The sequence below is a fragment of the Gossypium arboreum genome, chromosome 5 (assembly GCF_025698485.1).
Source record: "Gossypium arboreum isolate Shixiya-1 chromosome 5, ASM2569848v2, whole genome shotgun sequence".
NCBI lineage: Eukaryota > Viridiplantae > Streptophyta > Magnoliopsida > Malvales > Malvaceae > Gossypium > Gossypium arboreum.
In genome coordinates this window covers 24,175,770-24,202,705 of record NC_069074.1, presented here as the reverse complement: position 1 = coordinate 24,202,705, position 26,936 = coordinate 24,175,770, and the positions used below count along the sequence as shown (strand labels likewise).

Here is a 26,936-nt window from a genome sequence, read left to right as displayed (position 1 = left end):
CCTGACACCATTGAGAGAGTTATACTATAAATATGAATTTATTCATAAATATACCAAATGAAAAATCCAAAACTATCGCTTCCACACTCCTCTCACCCCCAAAAAGTGCCGTTCCTCTCATTTTTTTCTCAAATATTTGGGACATATAAGAAATGTGGTAATTTAACCAGATGCGAAAGTGAAATTAGATCAAACCCCAAAAGAAAAGAACACTCCCCAAACACTTATTTCTCTAATTATATTATTTTGTAAGTCTTACTTGAAAAGCAATTCAAAAGGCAACGAACTCCTTAAATCAGGCAGGATAACCCATACATACAACACGTACCAGCCCCCCATATCCCTGTTTTTATTCCAACATTCCAGCCAACCAAACACAAAATTAAAAGCCTGCAATAACAGCCTGAACAAACAATTATCCTTCTCATGCTTGTAATATACCAGAAATTCATCAAATACAGCGACTATCTAATTGAATAAGCCTTACAATAGCCAGCAATGGCAACCTCTAGTCAAAGAAAGAATAGTTACGGATATGAATGCTCATTGTGCAAATTAACAAGCATGGCTGACCTACACCAACAAGGTCTAATTTTATTCTTTTATTATATCCTGTTGCTTTGAAACAGAGAAACAATCTCCAATGACTGCAAAATGGAATGGAATACGTAAAACTGAAATTATTACTGTTTCCAGCCCAATTAGGATGCCGTAGACTCCTTCAAATATGCAATGAGGTCAGCTCGATCTTGTGGTTTCTTCAATCCGGGGAATACCATTTTCGTTCCAGGAATGTACTGCACATAAATCAACCAAATATTTTCAATTCCAGTAAAAATGAAGAAGTAATTCAACAACACAGCACCCAAACCTGAAATCACTAAACAAACAGAACAGCTTTGAATAAACTTCTATATCAATTCATAAAGGAAACGATGGACTTGTTGATAAGTAACACCATCAATGACAATGAAAGACAGTCCACAACAGCACACGTCCTCAGCAACAACACAATCAATTCAAACTATGCAAATATTTCACTCAAATCCCCCATCCACCCACAAATAATGGGAGAAGTCCAGTTTTCCCAGAGATTCTATATTCCATACCAGGAAAGCACAAGGCTCATACGAACCAAAATCAAATCCCATATGATAGACAGGTATAGCCAAAAAATGGAATTGGCATTTACACGCCACAAAGATCAAAGAGCAAAGAGTGACAAGCACATACTTGATAAGCAAAGAATATCAGCAATGCATGCATATTTATTTACCTATATACAAAAGTGGGCAGCACGCATCTATTCTTGAGGAAATTGAGATATATAATTATGGAAAGAAACAAAGGAAAAAAAAGGGGTTTTAAAGAATGAGTAAAGAAAGTACCTTCTTAGGGTTGAGCAGATAATCATACAAAGTTTTTTCCTCCCAAATCACAGCCATGTTCTTGTTAGCAGCGGAATATGAGTACCCTGGAGTTGTACCCGACTGCCTCCCAAACAGACCATTAAGGTTGGGTCCTGACAAACCAAATCCCAATATTGATAGCAATGGCACCCATTAATTATAATATGATGTTGAATCAACTCAAAAGCTCGATACTTAGGATTTCAAAAACAATTGAAATGCTTCAAGTCAAGCAAAAGGTATTTAAATGTATGAGAATTGTGAAAGAAAAGAGGGGTACCTTGCTTATGACCGGCACCTTTGTCAACGGTGTGGCACTGGGCACACTTGATCTTGAAAATCTTCTCCCCGGCTTTTGCATTACCAGGCGGGGCTTGCTCGAACGACGCCATGTTTGCTAGCTTAGGGTTGTTCAACTTGTGTTTTTCTTTTTATTTGAACGAAAGAAGATGTGAGAGAGAAGACAAAAGAGAATAAGAAGCAAAGGAGAACTTTTGAGAGGTTTCAGTGAATATTCCAGAGATTGAGGGAATCGAGAAGCGTGGCTTGCTTATGCCTCACGTATTAGATTTGCTATTACGCCCATTTCTCTCAATTTTTTTAAATATTTTATATTCTTTGGTACAAATTTTAATATTCTATATAATATTTTTGGGTAAAACTGCATAATCAGTCACTAAATTTTGATTAAAATTATGTTTTTGTCACTTAACTTCTAAAAGTTAAGTAACAGTTACTAATGTTATTGGGTTATTATATTTTGATCATTCTTTCATTAACTTTTGCTACCCTTAATAAAATGGTGGTTAACTTAAATGATTAATAATTGATTACCTCATTAACTATAATTAAAATATTATTTTAATACTTATAATTTTTAACAATAATTCTATAAAAATCTAAAATTTTAAAAATTTCCTAATTTATTTTTAAAATTATAAAAATAAAATTTGAAATTATAATTATGCGAATAGCTTTAAAAAAATCGTAAAATTCTGAAGAGGAATTATTGTTAGTATTTTTTCATTTTTTTCTCAAAGAGGTTTACTATAGGGTTAACTTATATTTAAACCCTTCAACTTGGTAAATTGTATTTAATTAATACATAAAATCTTTTTGGATTTAATTGGTAATTAAAAGTTAGTAACAATTAACCAAGTTATAATGTTAAAATTTTGTATTAACAACCAATAAAATGGCCCCATGTGTTTTAAAAGTACAAAAGATTTTATATTAACTTTTAGAATTTCTAAAAATAATATTAAAAACTTCTTCTTTTTTTATGTCCATAATAAATACTGAATAAAATAAAATAATTTTTTTTTGAAATTATATAAAATATGATATATTTTTATTTCATGTGCATAAAAACCTTAGACAAATAGATGTCTAAATTGAGATAAATTAAAATGTCCATTTATCTAAGTTTCATTATGAAGATTTATGAAGATTTGTTTTTATTTTAATATTTTTATAATTTTTAAAATAATACTATAAAATACATTATATTTTTAGGAAAAAAATTAGATACTTTTGAAAATTTTTAAAATTTCTTGCTTTAACCTCTGAGATAAATTTACTCTTAAGATAATAGATAAATTGATGACAACAAGTTCGTTGTCTCAGACAAGATCTCACCTTGATGTCTTAAATAAAATCAAGATCATTTAAAGAGGGTCAATAGCTAGTGTTGGGAGAAAGCTTTGGCTTGTTATAGAGTGTAATACCGTCAATTTTTCTTTTAGAATTTTATAATTTTTAAAAATTAATATAATTATAATTTGTAAAAATAATTTTAGAAATATATGAATTTTAATATTTGTAGTATTCATTTTCAAATTTTTAGAGTTAATTCTAAAAGAATTAAACCGATATTTTAACTCTAGTTGAGTCAAATTAATTATTAACCATTTGAGTTAACGTATTATATCATAATTTCGTCAATGGGATAATGGAAATTAACAAACAAATAACAAAAATGTAACAACCCAAAAATGTTAGTGATTATCAATTTATTATGTAACTTTTAAAGGATGAGGAACCAAACGTAATTTTAATTGAAGTTTAGTGATTGTTTAAATTGTTTACCCTAAGTTTTTTTTTTAATACAAAATTTAAATTATCTATAACCCTAATCCTTAAAGTGGAAGATATTATGCATTTAAGTGTGTTCAAATCTACACCCTTCAATTTAATTAAAATAAATTTATAAATAAGATAATGTATAAATAATTTAATTTTGAAAATAAACAAAAAAACTTTTTATCTATTATTTCAATTTAAAAATTACTTAATATTCTTTTGTCATGAATCATGATCTACTATTTATATTATATTCAAATAATATCATGTCATTTAGTGTTATTACTTGATATACTTTATTCATTTATTCTTGTATTTTTGTAAATTAAAAATTAAAATAAAACAAAGAATAAAGTTTTAAATTTTATGTTTGATCTCTTTAAAAAATATTGTTAGTGATTCATGTAGAGCCCAAACACATTAGAAACTATTTTAGGACGTGTAACAGCATATCAGCATTACCCAATTCACAAATCAGAAGGCCCATTGTTAAAGAAGTTGTGAATCATGTGTCTTGCAGTGCAGTCCTTTTGAACGGCTTACAAGCACTGCTTTCAGCTTTCTACCCTACTGCTTCACCTTTATCATTTTTACTCCTTTCTTTTTCTACGATTATCACCTCTTTAGTAGAAGGAAAACAAAATTAGTGGGAGAAATGAAAGCCAAGAACTGAACTATGCAACTATGACTTCTGCTTTTTTTTTTTTTTAAATAAAAAAAATATCGAAATATCTCTATATGTACCTTTTATTTATGCATTATTGCTCTAACTAAATCCAAACTTGAGTCATATCAAACTCTCCAAAAAAGACAAGAGTAAGCTTCCAAGAAAATCTCGTAAGTCTTTGCATAAATAGTTGAATATTTTGGTTTTGGGTGCATTGGGTAGAGGATGTGGGTGGCAGAACATGGCAACCTTGGAGCATATTTATGTAGTAGGAGCCCTTTGTGCACTGCTTTTCAAGTAATCATGCTAGGTTCATAATAGCAAAAGGTTGAGTTGCAACAGTACTAACATAACATGTGTTGTACACAGAATCCAAATATTTATCTTCATAATTGGTTTGAAATTCTCGAGCTCTAACAGAAACCACTATAAAACTAAAAATACTTGGTAGAATGTGTTAAACATAATCAGAGAAGTAATAATTTATTTTCTCTCAGCATCCAATAAATTATAAACTACCTTGCTCCAAATGTTGAGGAAAGAAATCATTTTAAATTTTTAAAAAATATTTTTATACTTGCATATATATATATATATGATGAATTCGGATATTTGCCAAATAATTTAATTAATTGAGATTTAATTTCATATAAAAGCATATAATAAATAAAATCAAATTTACAAGTTAAAATTTAAATTTTATAACTACAGTCCTAATCTTTATCTCACAAACATGGTCACTTTCAGCACAAAAAACACAATCGAGTCCCCGGCAACAATTTTTTATTGGTCTGCAAAAGTACTCCACCTGATAATCAACACATGTCTCCTAAGATAATGGAATAATTCTTAGGAGGTTTCCTTAGGATTAAGTCAATGTCTCAACCCAATAAAATACTTTTACTGAATTTAATTTTACTACTCAAATAAAACTTGAATTATTTTATTTAAATTTGAGTTGGATTTTGACAAAATATTTAGTTAAATTACACCGAATTTAAAAATAAAATGCTTAAAAATATTATATCTTGATCTGATTCAACTCAGTCCATGCACAAAATTTTGAAAAATTTCTACTTATATAGGTTTTTGTACAGTTTAGTCCTCAAAAGAAATAGGCATGTTCTATTATAGCTAAATTACTTTTGATTTTATAGTACATCAACCTCCTAAGTACTCATCCATTTATAGCTAAATCCTACTTAATTTTTGAAAAATATTAAAATCCAAAATATGCTTAATGGGACATTTCAATGAAATGTATGATAGGAATGTGATTTAAGGACAACGTTTAATATGTATTAATAGAGTTGATTAAATGTTTAAGAAAGTTATAGTAAATAGTAATATTACAAATTATTTATTATAAAATATTGTTTTTTAGAAATATCATATTCTTAAATATATACTTAAAAAGGTATTCTTAAAAATAATATCTTAACATATTCTCATCAAATAAAATACAATATTCACTAATATATTATTTTCTACAACATTTGTTATGAACAAAATTATTTTGTAAATTGATGATTTATTATTGAAAAATAAATTAATCACTAAATTAATAAAATAATTTAAACCAAGATGATGGTTGTTCACCTCGTTTTTTAATCATGTGATTAGGGGTTTAATCTCTATTTATGTGATAGAGCACGTTTTATGTTATATCGTTTACTTCTTTAAAGAGCACTCATAACGAAGAGATTAGTCACGATTATTGACGGTGAATATTTTAATTTTGATAAAAGAAATATTTAATATATATTTAGATTAAAATATAAGTTAAAGAATAAATTTTTGAAGATTGGATTTGGTGTCCAAGAAGTCTAAGCAGATTCCGTCTTCAAGAAATACTCCACAAACTATACCTATATTTGTGGGTCAAGATGGTTAGATCCCAAATTCATTTTTGTTTTTCCGAGGATTGAATGATATTTATAAATAATGATTTCACCATTTTTAAAAAAAAGTTTTTGTTGGTATTTAGGATCAAATGACTTGACACATCAAATTGGTAGGGAACAAAGCTAAAAGTGAAAGTATATGAAGGAGAGGGGCCTAGTTTTGAAGTCGAAGTGACGAAGGAGAGGACTAACAAGTAAAAATTGTCAAAGGACAAGACAGGGCAACCCCAATCCAACGAAAGATCCAAACCTGGTTGACCCAAAGTAAACCCAGGCCTCATTTTTCACTTTGACACACAACCACTTCACATGGGACCCATCGCTCTACTTCATATTTTCGAATACTTTCATGTTCGGATTTGAATTGGATCATCCGATTTTATTATTTAAACAAAAGCAAAACATATTTTTATTATTTTAATTATATTTGATAAACTCTACTTTTGACTTATCAAATATTAACTTTATTTTATTATATCTCAATTGGTTTTCCCTCTAATTTTCCTTAAGACTTGAATATTATTATTCTCTAAATGGAATCTTGAACAACAATACTTTTAATGTAAGTATTTGTTAAGTATTTGAGTTTGATAGATTAATATGCTTTTTTTTTACTTTTTTTTTTAAATGTGTTCATTGAATTTAGTTTGGTTGGCATCGATATAGTTAGAAATCTTATTTCCATTATCACTACTAGCAACACCAACTCAATTGTCACTCTACACGCATAGGTACTAGCATTCTCAACATCTTTATTGGTATAAATCTTAGCTCACTTAACCTTTCATCTTTTGCATCCACAACCAATGAAGTCAGTCAAGCTTTTGTTTCAATCTTTGTACCCTAAACTTCACGTACATTGTATATCCCAACCTGAAATGCAACATTATACTTAAAGATTCTTACCGTTGCTTCCAAAATCTCAACCTGAAGCGAAGATCTCTATCTAATATGATTGACACCGAAACACCATGCAACCTGACTATCTTCTGAATGTATACCTCAGCCAATTTTTGAAGTGACCAATTGATCCTCACAGTTAGAAAATGAGTTGACTTTGTCAAACGGTAAACAACACAAATGGCATTTCTTTTCTTTGGCGCAACAGACAACCCTAACACAAAGCCCATCATTACTCATTCCCATTTCCACTCAAGAATAGAAATAGGTTGAAGTAAACTAGATGGAACTTGATGTTTTGCCTTAACTCTCTAACATATCAAACATTTTACAATATATTCTGACAGAAGAAGGACAAGTATCATAAGAAGTAGCTTTAGTAAATCCCCGTCAAGGTTAACAATAACAACTGAGGAGGTATCAAATAGACAACTAACTTATAAATGGCATGGTAGTCTCTATCAAAGAAGGACACGATTCCCAATCAATAACAACAAGGAGTGGTTATGCCTTAAAAATCTCCACACAATCCTACACAATTGAGATACCAACAATGGCTCGTGTAAATTATGGAGAGGTATCTGTAGGAATATTGGTACACGCCATAACGCAACGAAAAAATAATTCTTATAATCACAACCTATGGATTTATGTACGAGGAATGAATCTGAGTTGAAAGAAAGGTTTGAAATTTTACCTTCATAATCTGAATAGGGAAAAATCTGATTCTAGTAATCGATGTTTGAGGCAGAAAAATGAACCATAGCCACAATATTCAGTTCTGGTCTTTAAGGTATCCATTCAGTGAAATGATTGGAAAACCTCTTTGAGCTTTTCAAAGAAGCAAAAATTCTTATTCATTAGACAAATTACCGAGAGTGACTTAAGGGATTAGAATAAAACTTGATATCCTTTTAGAAAAGGATATCAATTTATTTTCCACCCTTAAATATATCTTTTGGTTGAAATTTGTTAAAAACTCTTTTTAATAATTATGACAAAGATATACCCAATTAAAATTATATGTGTAACACCCAAAAATTTGGGGTTAGAAGTTTTGAGGTTTGTGTTTAAGGTCAGTGAGTAGGTTGAGCAATTGGGTTGAGTTTCGCGTTTTAATATCAGAATGAGTCTGTTGGTTTGGTGGTTGGATGTGTGTTAGTTTACCTTTGGGTTTTATGTTCAAATCCTCATGTGTGTTTGAGGAATTAATTTTGTTTGAGTTTTGTTTTTAAGTTTTTATATACATTTATTTATTTATGTTATTTATTTCATTTTATTTTTGGAAAAAGAAAGTTGTAACATCTTGAAATAGGGCCTAGTCGGAATGGTGGTTTCAGGACCACAAATCCGACATCAAAATATTTACTTTATGATTATTATGAGGCCTAGAGTATGAGTATATACATGTGTTAAAGTTTCATGAAGAAATTCTTTGAGTAAGGTATTCAATTGGAAATTAAGGACTAAATTGAATAAATTGCAAAACTTGAATTCTAGAAGCAATTTGTATGAAATTGATTTGGTTTATGAATTAGAACGTCTTGGAGAGCAATTTGCCCAAATTCAAAGTTTTTAGACAAAAATGGACTTTGCATGGATGGAATTTTAAAGAAAGGGCTTAAGGGCATTTTGGTCATTTGGTATTTTAATGAAATAAAATGGGAAAAATAAACCAAAATCAGCCCATTCTCTTCCTTTTCCAGCCGAAACTTCAAGGGTTTCCATAGCTAGGGCTTTAAAGCTTTCTAAGCTCAATAGTAAGTGCTTCCAAGCCCCGTTTTTCATGCTCTTTGTATTTTTGAAATCCTGGTAGCTTACTCTCTCCATTTCTACCCATATTTCATCCTAGGGTTCATGTTTAAAAATTTACCCACGCATAAGTTGCTTGTATTTTGATGTATTATGGAGGAATATGAAAGATGAATATGTAATGAACATCTTTTCCTAGTTGATTTTTATGAAAAACCCTTATAGGGACTATTTTGCAAAAGATGTAAATGTGTGGTAGAAATGAGAAAATAATGGAAAATGTGGCTACCATAAGAAGGAAAAGTGTTCGGCTAGGCTTGGGTAAGATAGAAAGTGCATGTGTTTCATTATACGAGCCTAGGGACTAAATCATAAAAATATGAAAGGTTAGGGGCAAAATGGTCATTTGGACCGGAGGTAGATATTAAACTTGAAATGTATAATGTAGTGTATTAATGAGTTAAATTTTGTTGTTATAGACCCCGAGGAACAAATTCCGAAGGTCGATCGAGGTAAACGCAAGGTTTTGGAATAACCGAAACACAATTCTGAAAAGAATACCAGGTAAGTTCGGATAACTTAAAGTAAACCCCTAATATGCATAATTGAATTATTTATGAATACATGATGATTGCATTTATTATTAGCATGAAATATCATAGAAATGCATATTTGGTGGTAACATGTGAAAAATGTCTTAGATGAAGTTGACAAAGGGAATTCGATGGATAAACCCTCATTGATATGTGTAAAGAGATCCTGCATGTGTTGCAGTAAGGATTTAGCTCGGACAGGTAATCCGTGATCTCAAGTATGAAAAGGATCTAGTCCGGACGGGTGTTCCTTGAATGATCAAGCCTCCCGAAGAATATGTGTGCATTATGGATTTAAACCCGGACGAGTAATCCGATTAGGGTCTGAATTTAGCCTGGACTGGTAATTTAGATCTGAGCTCATTAAGGGTGTTTGTCGTTATAAGAGATTTAGCCTGGACTGGTAATCCCGACATCACCTTATGAGTTCATGATATGGGGGATTTAGCCTGGACTGGTAATCCTGCCATGAGATGTGAGGTTTGTGGGAGTGCATATATGTGAAATGATCATTCGTAAGAATTAACGGATAATGGGTATTCCATCTAGATTTCCTAGAAACTCAACGGGATTAATATGATGTATGTTAATAAAATGATGAATGATGAGCTCATCTACATAAATTACATGATGCTTTGTTATGTAACTAACTCATTGATTGAGTGCATGTGATAGGGAATCGTTTCATAATTGATGATGCCATGATTTAAATATGGATGTATGCTAATTACTCAGTAAGTTTACTTTCCGGTTATTTGAGCTTACTAAGCATGTAAATGCTTACCCCTCTCTTTTTTCCTGTCTCACTGAGCTCGAGGACTCGAAAGGATTAGAAGACAATTGGAGAGTCAACACATTATCAACTAGACAAGCTTTGGTATAAAGGCTTTGTTTGTTTTGTTCAATGGCATGTATAGTATTTTTGAGTATTTTGTTATATGTGTCATTTGATTTGCCAAGTGAAGGCATGTAAAAATATGTTTATTTCTTTGTATATGGCCACAAAAATTGGCTTAATTGAAGTAGGCTATAACTTACGAATTTATGCATGGTTTTATTTACAAGTGATGGGTCGTTACCAATTGGCAATGAGTCACATGAATGAGCCAATTTCGGATGAATTAAAGTGACATGGGAACCCATAGACACTAAATGGGAAATAACCTATCATGTATGAAACCAATGATATGAGGTTTCCATACATCTAGTTTAATCAAGATTATTTACAAGTGTGTAATTGTGTTTTACTTTGAATTTGGTAACCACTAAGCACAAGTAGTAGAAAGGGGTGACTAAATGCTTGGAAAATAGCCTATTAGAGTCTACATGGTTATACACACGGGCGTGTGTCTAGGCTGTGTGTGACACACGGTTCCCTCCCATGGGCGTGTGCTATGGTCGTGTGTCCCCTACACTTAATATTTTAGCTCAAAGTTGTACACGGGTAAGCCACACGAGCGTGCACCATGGCCATGTTAAAAAGACAGTGTCGTCCACGGGCAGGTAGCACGGGTGTGTGCCATGGCCGTGTTGATAAGTCAATGTTGCCCACGGTTGAAGGGCATGGGCGTGCCCCAAGTCACACTGGCGTGTGAGTCCACACGGCCTACCTACACAGGCGTGTGACACTTTATGATAAGGAAAAAAAAATTCCTAAGGAGCCCAAGGTTTATCAAACGTACTCGAATTTTTCCCGCACTGTCTCTAGGTATGTTATAGGCCTCGAAGGCCTATAAAAGGGACGAGTTGTTCATGGATGAAAAATTTAAATTTTGAGTAAAACTTGGTGACCCAATTTGGTACGTTTCGAAATGCAAGTCCTGGTAATGCCTCGAACCCTATCCCGGCGTCGGGTACAAGTGAGGGGTGTTATAGAAGTTGTTTCTATAATTCTTTTGCATGTTCTCTTTCCTCTTTTTTTGTTTCCTTTCATTTTCCACGTTCTTTCTATTCTTTTTAGTTCTTCTCCCTTTCTCTATTTTGTTGTTGGTGATTTAATTACCGCTATACTTTTGTTCTTCAAACGAATTCTGGGTTTTAGCATTGACATTGTTGGCTAATTGTCCTTGTGTGTTCCATTTGATTGGTTTCAGAATTGGTAAGTTTAGTCTTTGGAATTAAAGGAAGAATTACTTATATTTCATTTACGTTGTTGGATTGAATTCTTATAGTTTAGTTTGTACGTATAATTGAGGTTTTTAAACAATTTGGTGGAGAAAATCGAGTGATTCTCGATGCTTGTTATCGCGTTCTAAGGTGTGTGTTCTGAAACTGTTTAACTCTGTATCGAATTGTTATGGAATTCAATAATTTCTTGTGTGTCTCGTTAATTGAGTAATTAAAGTGTTGTATTGCTGTTAATTGCATGAAATTCGGTATATTATGTTTTATTTCTGAGTTACCAAGGGTTGGGGATCGTTTCGACAACAAAGGCACGATTTGCAGCCTGATTTGGTGTGGTTTCGTGACCACACGGCTATATGCAATTGGGAAATTAGGGTTTTAGACAATTTTTCGTACCACGCGACAGTGTGTCTATTGTTTGGGGATATTTTTTTTATTTTCACACGGGCGTTTACCTTGGTCACACGGTTGTGTCCCTTAGCCACATAGGCATGTGAGATTTCCACACGGCCGTGTCTACTCTGTACTTAATTTTAGCATTTTTGGAGAGTGAGTTACATTGGCTGCTTACACGACTATGTAACTTGGTCACACTGGCATGTGTCCCTTCCACACGGGCGCGTAGACCATCCTGTTTCACAGATTTCCGTTTTGTGTCAGATTTTGACTCGTTTTATGTTTCTGTGTGTACTAACTCTCGATTAGGCCTTAGTAAAGGTGATTGGGACTCTGTTTTGGCTCAGACTCGTGTGTTTATTCATAATTATAGAATTATTTTAAGGGGTTGTTAAGGTATTATGGTGTTGTGTTAGTTGAAATTAAGATGATACCTAGTAATTGAATACGGGTATAACCGTTTCTGAAATTGATCGACCAAATATGTGAAAATATATTTTTGTATGTTTGTCTGCAAATTATGTGCAGACATTCATTTGCATAAATTTTTGAGATTTTAGTTGTGAAGAGAAGGAAGACTGATTTGGCAATTTAACTGTATTATTTCCGTACTGCGGGTTACCGTACTATATTATAATATGTCAGCTCAGCTGCATATTCAATTTGAGTGGCTGAGACCTACTACATGGTGTGTAGGGTAGATGGGCCTATCATGGTCCTATGTGGTGTGCAAGGTGGATAGGCTTATCATAGCCTACAAGTGGTGTGCAGGGTGGTCGAAATGGCGTTCGGTTGGTGGGGTAGGATTGTTTTTAACTTGTTGCATTCATTACACATCTGGATATATGTTTGTCTATGTGAGCATTGGAGTGTTGATAATTTGATTAATGTAAAAATGGGTATAAATGATATGTGTTATGGTAAGCTTGGATATATCTTATACTGGTTTACCGTTATTAGCTTTTGCATGTGATTCGTGAGCATATACTTTTTTGGACTAATCGTTGAGTTACTCTGTCTTTTGGTTGATTGCCTTTGCTTCCAAACTCACACTGAGCTCTTGTGGCTCATTCTCCTAGTTTTTTTCCTTTAAGGTAATTCTGTGTTTCGAAGCTGGACTCGACAACCGGAGGTCTCAAACGGATAAGTTTGAATTAAGTTAGTAAAGTTTTTCTTCAGATCTTAAGTTTTTAAACTGTTTTGGATTGTTAACGTTTTATTTGAACTGTAGTATAAATTTTATTTTGGACTGAATTTTAGAACTGCGAAGTTATATTCCAAATGTTTTTAGCGTAACTTAAATATACTGTTTTGAATTCTAAAATGTCATACGGTTTAGTTCAAAACAAGCAAACTGCGTTCGAAATGAGATTTTAACAATTCATTTTGTAAAATTTCTCTTAAGATCACTTTGGTGATCAATATAACCTCCGAGATCCGGTCAAAACTTCTAGGTCGGGTTTTGGGTGTTGCAATATGAAACTCATTTCATATTTATTTTAATCAGATCCTTTATGTATATGTATCAACCTTGCACACACATTGTGTCTAACATTTAACATTATCGAACTAAATTAATTATGAGAACAATTCTATAATTAATATAGCTCGAGCATCAAGTTAAATATAACCTTATCCTTTTACATATTCTAATCGTTTTAACTATAGAATGTGACCTTGTAAGATCCTGCAACGTTGGCAATAATATTAAAATATTTCTAATGTTACAAATAGTGAGCGTTATCTAACAATGCATCACTACTACTCAAGTTACAAGAAGTCATGGTTTAACATATCTTTTTGTGATAATGTCATCATGTAATATGTATCCCTTTGCCTTTGATATCTAGATTAAACATAAGTCATGAAGCAATCACACTTGTATAACTCAATCTCTTGTTTATTGATTTCCCGAGTAGACTAAGATAAACAAATGGATGTGATATCTCAAATAAACTCATTTGAGTATAGTCATGCATTTCTAGTCTCACACGATAGAGAGGCTTAAGATATCGCTCTTATTATGTAAGAAGGATAAATCCTATCTTGATAATTCACATCCTACTAAACAGATTGTGGCACACCCAACATCAATCTTTTAAATACAACCATTTGCAAAAGACGTTTGACTGTGTCAAAGCATAAGACTCATGATGTTAGAACAATGATGATATCAAGTCTAAGGATTATACTTACAATTATCATTGTAAGAAATATCGTGACTATTACATAATAATCCAATAAGCATTCTTATGGTGGGTCAATCCAATAAATTGTTCTCTAACATATACTTATGTGTTGACTTGATATCACATATCCATAACAACACTTGTCATCAATCAAGCACATATTAGTCTCAATGCATTATTGTTGTCCAAGCCCGTAATAATACTCGACTTAACATTTAAGAATAATCATATCATTGTTAGGACTTTATCATTATATAGCTTATTAAGCATAGAAATAAAAATTGAAAACAATAATGAGAATATCTTTATTAATAAACTAGGTAAAAATATATTATTACAATCATCATATGATTGGTCTTTGGATGTACTTCAATAGTATTTGCTTTAGAGTAAAAGAAAAACATTTGGTTCACATATTTTACAATTATTTTTAAAGCATTGCTTAGTCATTGATTTAAACATTAGAGAGCGCTCTGGAGAACAAACACCAACACACTCATAATTACCCATTGTTTTGCATATTCACAAGCCTTTTGTATATTAAATATGTCACAAATAATGAATCTAGAAGTCGTATATTAAAACAAAATCGATTAAATAAAAAACATTAGATGATTAAAGTGAATAATAATACTATCATCTAGGGCGCCAAGTCAAAATTTTTTGGGAGGAACTGAAATTAAATTGTATGTTTTTATAATAGTAAAAATATAATTTATCATTTTAATAATATATGTCTTTATAAAATTTAAATGGTTAAATTAAATTTTATCATTTTAAAAATTAAAGTGTAATTTTAGTATTATTAATTTAAAATTTTATAAATTATAAAAGATAAAAACAAAAAAAATTTCATTTTAAAGAAGGAAACTCATGTCAATCTCTAACTTCGCCTAATTATTTAACATATACATGGAATCTCTAATAATTATTCATACAAGAAATCACTTTATTGTATGAGAAAAAGCAATTTACTTAAGCATGATAATTAATGTACTACATTGAAGGAATGGTATTAACCTAACACAACTCCAACTCCAATTTTCCCGACTTGGGGAATGGAAACGAGTTATTTCCTTTCCCGCAGTGTCGTAAGATAAAGTCATGGGGTGTAGGGCCAATTAGATTTGGACGGCACATCCTAAATCCTACTTCATATCACTTTAGACCATCTTTTATGCGGAATTAGCTGTAACGACACTACTTTTTTCAGTTTTGACGTTGAATTCTATTCCCATTTCATTTCAACTATATCTATACAATCACACTACTACCCTCAAATATTAGAGTGAGACAGGATAATGTTTCATTTGCCCCCGTCGCAGATTCAGACGCCAGAGATTTCATAATTTTAAGAGTTTTTTTTAATTATAAAATTTGGGATTTAATTATTAATTTTTTAAAATTAGAAGGTATAATATGAATTTTAAAAATTGAGGGGACTTAATTAAAATTTTAAAATTTTAATAAAAATAAAAATTTACAAAATTTTAAAAGGACTCATAAGGATTTATCATTGTTTATCCCGATTTTAAATGAAGTAGTTATTTAATCTTAAATATAAATCATAAAAAAATATGATTAATACTAAAAAACACATATCATCTTGATTCGTAAAAAATATTTAAAACTTTTGTTAAACATTCGTTTAATATTAATTTAAACCACGTTATCAATCTCCATCCTAATATTATATACACAAATATATATTTTTTATTTTTGCTTGGTTGATAAAAGAGAGGTGGTTAGCATATCATAGAGTGCAGTCTTCAAATTAATAGCACGTCACCTGACTCTCCAACACCCACTTTAAGTTGCCTCATTTTAATAATATTTTTCGAACATTCATTTCAATAAAATTAAACAAAAGCAAATATACATTATTGCTAAAAAAAAAAAGCCCTCAATTAGTGGGCCCAGTTTGAAGATATATTTAATAGTCACGATAGACCCCCAAACATGCACCCTCTTCCTCGCTAATTAACTAAAATTAATTTGGCAATGTTCAATTAATGTGACTGAGTTTTAAGTGGTACTAATGCTATGATCGTTGCACCTAAATGTTCAATTAGCAGATATGGAATGTTGGCTATTAACATACCTGTTGTACCCCATAATCACTTTTCATCTACCCCACTAAACAATGTACACAGTTTACCATTGCAAGTGCACCATAAATTAATTTTGACAACAACTCTCGAACAACATCATCACATCTAAGACATAAAGGACCCTATCTTAGAGCCCACCATTCATTGTGATAGCAATAATGGTACATAATTTTAGAGTAGGCTCGGATGGGCAATGAAGTACTATACTGTGTATTTAATTTATTTTTTATCTCACATTATAGTATTGTTATAATATCTAATATTAATATTATTGATATTTTTACACTAATCACATGTGAACACACTATCTATTCAAACCCACCATTAATTGCAAGACTAATTAGATGAAAATATTTTTTTTTTCTTATTTATCCATTAAAAAGTTTACCACTTTTTAGTTTTTTATTTAGAGGGAATTTTTGTGATCATATAAAAATGGTGATTGCATTCTACTTTGAAAACAAACCTGATTACAAAAGAAAATACTGACAAATCTTGAATGTTGTCCGACATAGAAGCTGCAAATTCTATAGGCTGGGGATCTCGTTTATAATAATTAATAGATGTGTTTATATGCTAATATATATCATTAGTCACTAAATTATAGGTAATTTTTCGTTTTTTTCACTTAATTAAAAAAGTTATAATTTGACTATTGAACTATTTAAAAAATTTTATTCAAGTTATTAGGCTGTAAAAATTGATGCTATATAATTTTCTCTGTTCGTACTGCTTACACCAATTGAAAACTCTCTTTCATCTTCTCTTCTACAGTTTAGTTTTTTTTTCATGAAATAACTTTGGACATCATGAATTTGCCAACCAAAATTCAAACAGCTTTTTTTTTTTTATCTTCAACATTCACCATACCGATCGTCAAATCGTCGTTTAGAACTAGTTAGTTAAACTTTTTTTAAAAAAAAATTTAATTCAGTGACTTAAATAAAAACTTTTGAATAGTTAAATGATTTGAATGAAAACTTTCGAATAATTTAATAATCAAATTGTAACTCTTTTTTTAACTAAATAACTAAAATAAAAATTTATCCATAATTTAATAATTGATTACAATTTACCTTGAAATCAATAACTAGGGACTCAGTGGACTTTAACTCAAACCCACTAACTTTTTTAAAAAAAAAATTAATTCATACCCACTGTTGTTAAACTATGAGTCGCAATTCCCATATGTGCTTGTAACAAAAAAAAAAAAAATCCCATCTGTGCATTTGTTAAAACTATGGAATTAATGTCCAATATGCAATATTTATTAAATTATTTCATTTTTATGACAGTAAAAGAGCAAATATACAGAATAAAAATATGTCAATTTGTTAAAGACATTAAACAAAAATGTGTTTGTTTAATAAAAAATTAGTTTATATGATATCATTGAAATTAATAAATTATTAAAAAGTATATTTATTTTAAATAAAAAATTGTTAATGAAGAAAATTTTATTTTTCATATAATATCTATTTTATTAAGTCATATTAATTTTATAATAAAAATATATTTAACTATTATGTAAAAATATATTTTATAAATGAGTTAAATGCACTAGACATCCCATAAGCTATGACCCTCATTTTAAATTGGCCCCTAACTTCGAATCTTCTAATTATGTCTCTAAATTATCAATGTTATATCAATTATGTCTTTCAATTATTAAAACCGTTATTTAACTGTTAAATGACATGTCAAATCTTGTGTGACATAATTTATAATAAACATTTAAAGAAAAGTAAAATGTTACCGCATAACTTTTAAAAATAATAACTAAAAATAAAGCAAAAGCCAAAAAAATAGAGAGTGAGTAATAAAACTTCTATAAAAGCTTCGAAAACTTCAAAACCATGATTTTTACAACATTCATTTTACAATATTCATTTTTCTTTAAATTTTTTAATTTAAACTATGCCTCATAAAATTTGACATCTCATTTAATGGTTAAATTAATGATTTTAGTAATGGAAGGACCTTATCGATATAACCTTAATAATTTGGAGATGTAACTAGAATGTTTTAAAGTTTAAAGATCAATTTAGAATGAAAGTTGTTAACCAATAAAGTGAACAAGGGAGGAAGATGATGGTTAGATGGGGGAGAATGGGAATAAGGTTGGGAGAATTCTTTGTTTCGGGAAAAGTATTTGGGGTTCTTAGAGAAGAGCCTCTACGTGAGTCCTTATAGGCTATTTGCATGGCACTTTTATAGTGGGATACAAGTTTGGATACATGTCTTAAGGCACAGACATGAAAGTTTGATTTAGTAGTCTTGGTAGTGATAGTGATATTATGTCCTAAGGTGAGATGTCTTAAGGTGACTGACAATCAACTACTTTGACCCTCCACATGGTATCTATATGATCTTAGTGGAGACGCCTAATTTTGAAGTTCGCCAAGTTGAGGTTCACAAACTTGCTTTGAGGTTTGCAAACTAACTTCGGGTTAATAATGTCTCTGGTCCTATTGAGAGACACATGTGAAGCTCCTTTACGAGTATGTTATAAGGCCAGTGAGGTACGTTGTGGGATCCGTAATATTTTTTACCTAAAGTATAACAAAGAATATAATTTGGGGATGTACAGTGCAGTTAACTCTTTATAGATTTATTATGTAATTGTTATAAAACAAAAAGTAACTATAGTAAAAACAAGAGATAAAAGGAAATATGGGACACAAAATAAGAAATAGTTCTTCTTTTTCTTGTTTAATCTACAAGTGTCTTTAATGCCTTTATTTACCGGCATTCTAATAAAGCATCCCATTAGTTATAAAATTAACGAGATAGTAATTACCTTTATGTAAAGGAAACCTTTTGAGTTACTTCATTTATTGCATAGAGAGTTATGGACGTTCATAATGAATTATTATTTGTAATAATAATAAAATAATTTATAATGAAACATGATATGTGATGTTGTAGTTTCTCACATCATTTTTTAATAATAAGATTGAAAGTTTTGATCTCCACTCATGGGAATACAACACATATATCATTATCAACCTGAGCATCCATGGTAAAAGGATTAGTTCACACTTATCAACGATGAACACCCTAGTTTCGACAAAAAAAGTTATAATGTATTTATTTCTTATTTATAAAAAACTTAAAATGCATTTTATGAGGGAAAAAGGTAAAAAAAAAAATCAAATAAATGGTAAAATTGTAAAAAGATTGTTTCACCTTAGTAAATCATGAACTTCTCATGTAAGAAAAAAACTACTACTGCATTTCAAGAGTTCAATCTCATCTTACGAGATAAAGGATGTGAATTCAAATATCCCATTCATTTTTTAAATTTGAATATTGCAAATTTAGATTTAGATTTAAAAAGAAATCATCAGCTGTTGATTCAAAGCGGATACTTATAGATATCCCTAATATTTCTTATTCAAATCTACATTACTTATTAAGATTATGAATGTGGATTCAGGTTTGGATATCCAAAGTTACTAGTTATGAAATGCTTATAATTTTGATTATATATATAAATTTTAGTATTTTTGAATTTGGAATTTTGTAAAATTGGATATCCAAAAAATGATTGGAAATTTTGAAATAGGTTTTCTTTTTACTGATTTGGATATCCAATAAATAATAGTATTTAATCTGGATTCGTAGTAATATTCAGATAACTTGCGAATATTAAATGAACTCAGATTTTCAAGTAGATTTGTGGATTTTGACTCAAATAATTTTGAAAATGTAGATGTCTGACACGGTGTCATTCCTAGGCTAAATATCCAAGTTGTTTGAAGTACTAAACCAAATCGGTTGGACTAGAAATCGGCTAGGGTACAGTCCGGAGAAGGGCTGTGAATCGATTGACCTACCGATTGAACCTAGTAAAAAGCGGGTTGAACTTGGCGGTTGAGCCAAATTTTAAATATATTGTAACACCCCAAACCCGGCCCAGAAGTTATGGCCGGATCCGGCATGCCACATCAAAAACGTTAAAAAAAATTTCCATTCTAAGACCAGAAAATCGTACTTGATGTTCAAAAGATTAATTCATTAAGGATTAAAGTGAATGGAAGCCGTGCACCAGGTAGGAAACCAGAAAAGAGGTGGTGAGTCCATCGGATCGCTATACCAAGCTCCTTCGGATCCATTCCTAGACATGCATACCGCCATTGCCACACCTTAACGTCATGGATATTTCTAGGAAACCGATTTGATTAAGTCATTTTTAGGAAAAGTGATTAATTTTGGAAAATACTTTCATTGCGGAAGCTTTGTTTGTTGTCGTGTTATTTTGAAATCAATTGTTGTTTTTGAAAACGCGCCCTAAAGCTATCCAATTTCAACAGTTAAAATAAGTAATACCTATCTTAGTAATATATATTAAAACCATCAAAAATAATTAAGCGGCCTTATTACATTTAAAAACTCAAAACTTCAAACGTAAATAAAAGGATGTCCAATTCATCAGAAGAAAATCAAACTTTCAGAATGGGTGGCCACTCCGAATTCCCTCACAGCTCCAAGCCCACTATGGTTGGGGATTTCCTGCGTGGATGAAAATAAAAGGGTGAGTTTGAGGAAACTCGGTGTGTAAGGAAAACCCATTCAAAGCCCAAGTCAGCTCAAGCCCATTGGGCCTAAGCCCATTCAGTAATAGTGGTCTTGGGCGAGCCCTTTTCAGATTATAATAAACGGGCATTAGCCCTTATTCAGATAACAAGATGGCCCATAGGCCCATTTCAAAATACATGCAACATCAAGAAACATATGCAAGCCCATTTGGGAGACTACTCAACCCACCAACCACTACACTCCACCCGTACCAGCCATACACTCCATGTGGGAATAGCTCAACCCACCCAAATTTAACACTCCACAGCTTGCAACCTTGCTGCTCGATTAACGAAGAATTGAGGCAAAGCCTCCAAGACGTGGACAAGCCACTTTCAAGACTTCCTCCGTCAATATCCCGGTCCCATGCATCGATAATAACAACATGGCATGCAGTAAATAACAACATCAAACATGCATTTAGGTCAATTTAACCCTAGGGGTATTTCGTAATTTATCTCCTAGGGTAAAACTGTAAATTTTCCACTTTTAAAGGTATTTCAGTAATTTATCTATTTTAGGGTTTTTCATGCATATTCCTACTTTTCACGTACTAACAGAATCACTACCGAGGGTTCTTACCGAGTTGGGCCCGTTGGCCCATCATTCCAATTTTAGCCCATTAAGCCCAAAAATATCGAAGGCACAGAAATCATGCACTTTGCAGTCTAAACATTGCAGCTTACCAAAAACATTAATCGATTTACCTCACGAGCATTCGCACACTCCCAAATCTACAAAATACCAGTTTTCGGCATTTCTGATTTTCAACTTTTGCCGATCTAGACTAAGAAAGAGGGTGTTAGTTACACACCTGTTTGGGACGATATGCTGACGAGATCCACACACGAACCGCCTACAATTGGATTACTAACACGTTAATCTAACTATTCAAATACAAACTACGTATTAACCCCTTACAATATTCGGCCAACCACACCTACAGATCATAATAAGCTTATAAGAAATCAATAAGCAACTCATTAACAAATTTTTGTCAATGTTTACCACATAATCATAATTTCACTGCAAGTTGTCTTCCTGAGCAACAGTCACTAAATAATTTATAATTGGAGCTACGAAACTCCAAATCAAGTTCCGTTAATTTTCCCTGAAAATAGACTCATATATCTTCTATCCATAAAATTTTCAGAATTTTTGGTTTAGCCAATCAATACCAGATTTTTCTCAAAGTTTCCCATGTTTCACTGTTTGACTAATCTGACCACTCTTTATTACGAATCAAATTCCTCATTGTACAGGATTCAAAATATGTTCTAATTTATTCCATTTGAAACTAGACTCATTAAGATTTAATTACATAATTTATTCAGCTTCTAATTCTTCTCCCACAATTTATGGTGATTTTCCAAAGTCACGTTACTGCTGCTGTCCCAAGCAGATTTATTACCAAATCACTCTTTCATACACCTATCTTGCATGCATGTTATTTAAACATGTATATCACCAATCAATCATCACATATCTATGATTTTTACTTAAGCATAATCTCCATTTCATCATTTTAAAGCACAACATGTTAGCCGATTTTTCCCTTTAGCATCTAAGGCACATGCATGCTCATTTGTTTGGCTCAACTTCACATATCTTCCATTTTTCATCAAAAAAACATGAAACAACAACCATTTCCTTCATTTTAATTCATGACCAAATGCTCACAACACAACTAAAAATCAAAATATACTTCAAGAGTTAAGGTAGAATCAAGAAGAACTCATAAACATCAAGATAGAAGCCAACTACCATGAACTTACCTTCAATTTTCTTCCCCAACTGACCGAACACTCAAGAGCTTTCTCCTCTCCTTTCTCTTCTCTAACTTTCAGCTATGATGAACAAAGATGGACAAAACTTTGTTCTTTTCACCCCTTTTTCTTTTAATAAAACTTCATATTTCATCCATTTAATTCTTTAATACAAAAGACATGAAATTCTTATCATGAAACATTTACCTAACCCATTATCATGAAACATTTACCTAACCCATTATTATGGAACATTTACCTAACCTATTATCATGGAACATTTACCTAACCTATTATCAATTTGTATCAATTTGTACCATAAATTATGGATATCAAGTGTACATTTTGTCTACAACAACATGATGGCTGGCCACTTCATGTAAAATGGGAGGTTTGTCATGCAAATCCTCCTATTTTGCACTCCTATTTATTTGGCTACTTCAATTTAGCCTATAGCATTTTCAAACATTTTCACATAGGTCCTATTTCATAATTTCACCCCCTTTTTCTTATGGAAAAAAAATTAACTAAAATTGTCGGGTTCTATCTTAAGTTTGGGCTTTCTAAAGGCCCACTAACATAATTAAACCTATGCCAACATTCACAGAATTCTCGAAAATTGGGGCGTTACATATATATTTTTATTTTATGAATTTTTTTAATGATATAATTAATCAGACCGAATTGACCAGTTGAACAGGTGACCTAATCGATAGGGTCAAAGCCATAAAAAAATTTTAGGGGGCAAAATTAAGTTGTATATTTTTACGATAGTAAAAATATAAATTCACCATTTTAAATATCTTATATCTTTATAATTTTTAAAAGTTAAATTAAATTTTTATAAATTTGAGGAGGGACAAAGTGCAAATTTACCATTATGAATTTAAAATTTTATAAATTATAAAAAAGACTAAAAGTACAAATTTTCATTTCAAGGGCCGAAGCCCTACCCACTCCCTGGCATCTAGACCTATTCATAGGTCGGGCCACTCAGCCCAGCCCGAAAGCTCATTCAAAATGTAGGAGGGTTTGGGCAAAAATATAGGCCCGAAAAATGGGATTGGACAAAAAAATAATGCCGGTTTAAAAAATGGGTCGGGCCTTGGGTAAGGCATTTTCGTCCCGGGCCAGGCCCGGTTCTGCCCGAATTCACTAAAGGATAATTTTTTTTAAAATATTATTTTCTTACTGTTTTATCCCTATTTTGCTATCATTTTATTAATATGTTGCTACTATTTTGTTATTATTATTTGGATATTATATAAAATTATTTTATTGTTAATTTTGTTATTATTTTAGAGATATTTGCTTGTTAAGTTGCATCTATCTTAGTGTTATTTAAGTATACATATTTTTAAAATTTATTTTCAAATTATTGGGAAATATTTATTTTGATGTTTGTAGTATTTTTGATGTATTATATATATTTTAAAGTTATATAAAAATATAAAAATTAATATGAGCGGGCCGAGTCGGGTTCAGTTTTTAACATTTTTATCCGGGTTAGGTTTGGATAACAATTTAGACCTATTTTTCGGGCCGAGTCGGGCCCGGACCTAACAAACAGGCCTAAATTTTTAGTTGAACCTAGCCCGGTCTATACACACCTTTACTAACATCCCTATCAACTGATTTTTCCAATTTTAAAACCCTCCAAAATATTAAAACCGTCTCTCAAACACAAAAATTTCGCTAAGAGGTGAAGAAGTTATTGACATTCTATCTATGAAATTTAAAAAAAATCCTCCACCCATAAATAAATTAAAAAATTAATACATCTTTCTTTTATTTTATTAACTTATACAAATTTTTATATAATACTATAGATAACAAAATTTTAATTCGCTAGTAAATTCATTTTAAGTAATTGTCATTTATAAATATATTCAAGCTGCTAGATTCTAATTGTGTAAGTGTGAGTTAAGATAAACAGTATATTTATCTGCTATAAAAATAATAGTAACAGTGAGATTAAATATTATAGCGTGAGACAAAAAGTAAAATAAACACACCACAACTAATCTCACTACCTATCTAAATCCACTCTGCATGAGTAGAAGTGTTGTTACGCTTATAAATTTATGGAAGAAAATATAGTTAAAATTTTCCTTCTGTACGTTCAAATACAATAGAGATTATATTACAGCGCCTGCCGCCTCTCATTGTCCAAGCTTAACAGTAGAAACCAAATGAGAGCGCAAAACTGGAAACCCCAAAGCCTTGCCACATTTAATGTATGACTTTAATTTTAATGAATGCATCCTTCATAATTAAGCCTCATATGTTGAGCAATGGAAAACTGATGTTTTGGTGCATTTGGCAAGAAAAAGTAAAGCAACTGATAGACGTTCCAAAATAAAGAAGAAAATAATTATTAATTCCTTCAGTTCTTCAACCGAAACAACAATTACAAAAATATTATATATTACCACATACGTTAATCTATACTTTCTTTTTCTGGGCACCATCTAGAAATAAAAGAAAATTGTTACAAATACTAGAATCCAAATCCTAAATATCATCCCATGTTGTGAAATTATTGATTAATTAATTTTATGTAATGTGTTGCAAGGATTGCCACCTAGATTGATAGGAGCAACAATCTTTGTATAATTACCCACCCCCAGTTAAAAAAAGGGTTGTGTATTGTATGTATAACTGGAAAAATATTTGATTAATCCCAAATGGGTTCAACCAGAATTTCTTCATAGTCACTCATGAACTCCGCATCATCAACCCCACACATCATTGGCTCAGCCAACAACACTGCACCAGCTAATTCCATCCACATCTTGGGCGAGTCCAGTGGGAACTCATTGATAGCCTGAATTTGGCTTTGTGACAGTCCAACCCTAATCGGACCAAGGCTCTTACCACTACCAGCTAGCTCACCACCCACCTCCGAACTTATCTTGGCCCTTCGACTAAGCCTCAATGCTGCCTCTTGAGCTGCCATTTGAACGTCTTCTGCCCTTGAGCTAGCCGGACGCGGAAGGCTGTCCACCAACTCCGGGAAGTTAAGCCGAGCAGCTCGTCCCCGGAAATGCAATGCCGCCACATCGTAGGCGGCCGCTGCCATTTCAGCAGTCTCGTAGCTCCCCAGCCATATGCGGGTCTTTTTCCCTGGCTCTCGGATTTCAGACACCCATTTCCCCCATTTCCTTTGGCGCACACCTCTGTAACTTGATGGACTCACTCCTGCCTCGTGTTCCATTTTAATTAACACTCTCCTGCAGAAAATGAAATTTCAAATTTGAGCAAGGTTCAAAGCAGAGTGATGGTTGAATGGATGATATCGATGTGTATATATAAATATATAGAGAGAGGGGAGTGATGGAGGCAGGGAGCTTCCGAGTAGCTACGTGAGTGCGAAGAAGGCTGTCATGCGTGCATGTGGCAAAGTTTTGGGTTGGATGATGCAATCATATCCAATTTTCCCCTATTTGTTTTTCATAGATATTTATTTTTATTATTTTAAAAATATATATTTTAAATTTTAATGTCTTTTCATGGTAGGTGTGTATGTAGGATTCACCCATAGAATGCTAATGAGATTGGATATAAATGAACCACAAAATAGATTAAGGGTAATTAATTTTGAAAAAAGAAATCAGTTTTTAAATGTTAAATGCAAGCTAGCTAGGTTTAGACTTTGAACTTAGACTACCTGCAGCAATAGTATAGTCTTTTAAAAGTAGTTAAACTAATTAGATTTTAATTAATCCCAAAAGATATGGAAAAAGATTGATATTTAGTTTTGCATGGTGGTATAATATACCTTTGCAGCTTTTATAGTATGTTAGAAGACTGTTGATGTATTTCAAGGTTTAGTCCTTTGAGATTCTTTTACTGTTTATTCCTTAATTATTCAATCTTTAAAATAAAACAAAGAGAAAATAGTTCAGAAGCACTTAAGAGAGATTTTTTTTTTTTTGTAAAAAAAGAAGAAGAAGCTGAAATTAACTACATCCCATGGTTTCGAGTTGTTGGAGATCCACCAGCAACAATACTCAAATAAATTTTTCAGTAGTTATTTTTGTCAAAATTATTTATAATCTTATTTTGTTCTCATAAAATATGTCAAAATTTAACTTATCAATCCGTCACAATAAAAATTTTGTGTACAGGTATGTAAAAGGAAGTTATAAATTATAGAATAATTATTTATTAAAAGTGAACGTTAAATATCATTAGCTTATATGATAGATGCATGAATTTACAACTTTTAAGTACTTCTACTTTTTAACATGAATGCATACGTCCCTATAATCCAAAAGAAACAAAACGTTTTATATCTTTAAATTTGTTGTTAATGGAAGTATTTTAAAGATTATTAATTATTTAATGAAATATCAGGTTTTATTTATTAAATAAAATAAGATGCGTGTGGATTTAATTAATTTTAAAATGTAATAATTAATATTGATATATTTTAATTACAACTATTTATATAATTGTA

General features: G+C 31.4%; 2 protein-coding genes and 1 long non-coding RNA gene across 3 annotated transcripts; all 3 read right to left on the bottom strand.

Annotated features, from left to right (window-relative positions):
- Window positions 1-404: 404 nt before the first annotated feature.
- LOC108453109 (cytochrome c) lies at window positions 405-1,996 on the bottom strand. The gene is made up of 3 exons (XM_017751037.2): window positions 1,690-1,996; window positions 1,389-1,522; window positions 405-797 (listed from the first exon to the last, which is right to left on the bottom strand). Exons 1-3 carry the CDS (start codon window positions 1,799-1,801, stop codon window positions 702-704), a joined length of 342 nt encoding a protein of 113 aa, XP_017606526.1. The 5' UTR covers window positions 1,802-1,996; the 3' UTR covers window positions 405-701.
- An 18,453-nt stretch (window positions 1,997-20,449) lies between these two features.
- LOC128292781 (uncharacterized) lies at window positions 20,450-22,648 on the bottom strand. Its single transcript, XR_008282692.1, has 3 exons — window positions 22,484-22,648; window positions 21,523-21,564; window positions 20,450-20,642 (listed from the first exon to the last, which is right to left on the bottom strand). It is a non-coding gene; the product is annotated as an uncharacterized LOC128292781 (long non-coding RNA).
- Window positions 22,649-24,825: 2,177 nt separating this feature from the next.
- LOC108452580 (ethylene-responsive transcription factor ERF022-like) lies at window positions 24,826-25,792 on the bottom strand. Its single transcript, XM_017750375.2, has one exon. It carries the CDS (start codon window positions 25,689-25,691, stop codon window positions 25,152-25,154), a length of 540 nt encoding a protein of 179 aa, XP_017605864.1. The 5' UTR covers window positions 25,692-25,792; the 3' UTR covers window positions 24,826-25,151.
- Window positions 25,793-26,936: the final 1,144 nt, after the last annotated feature.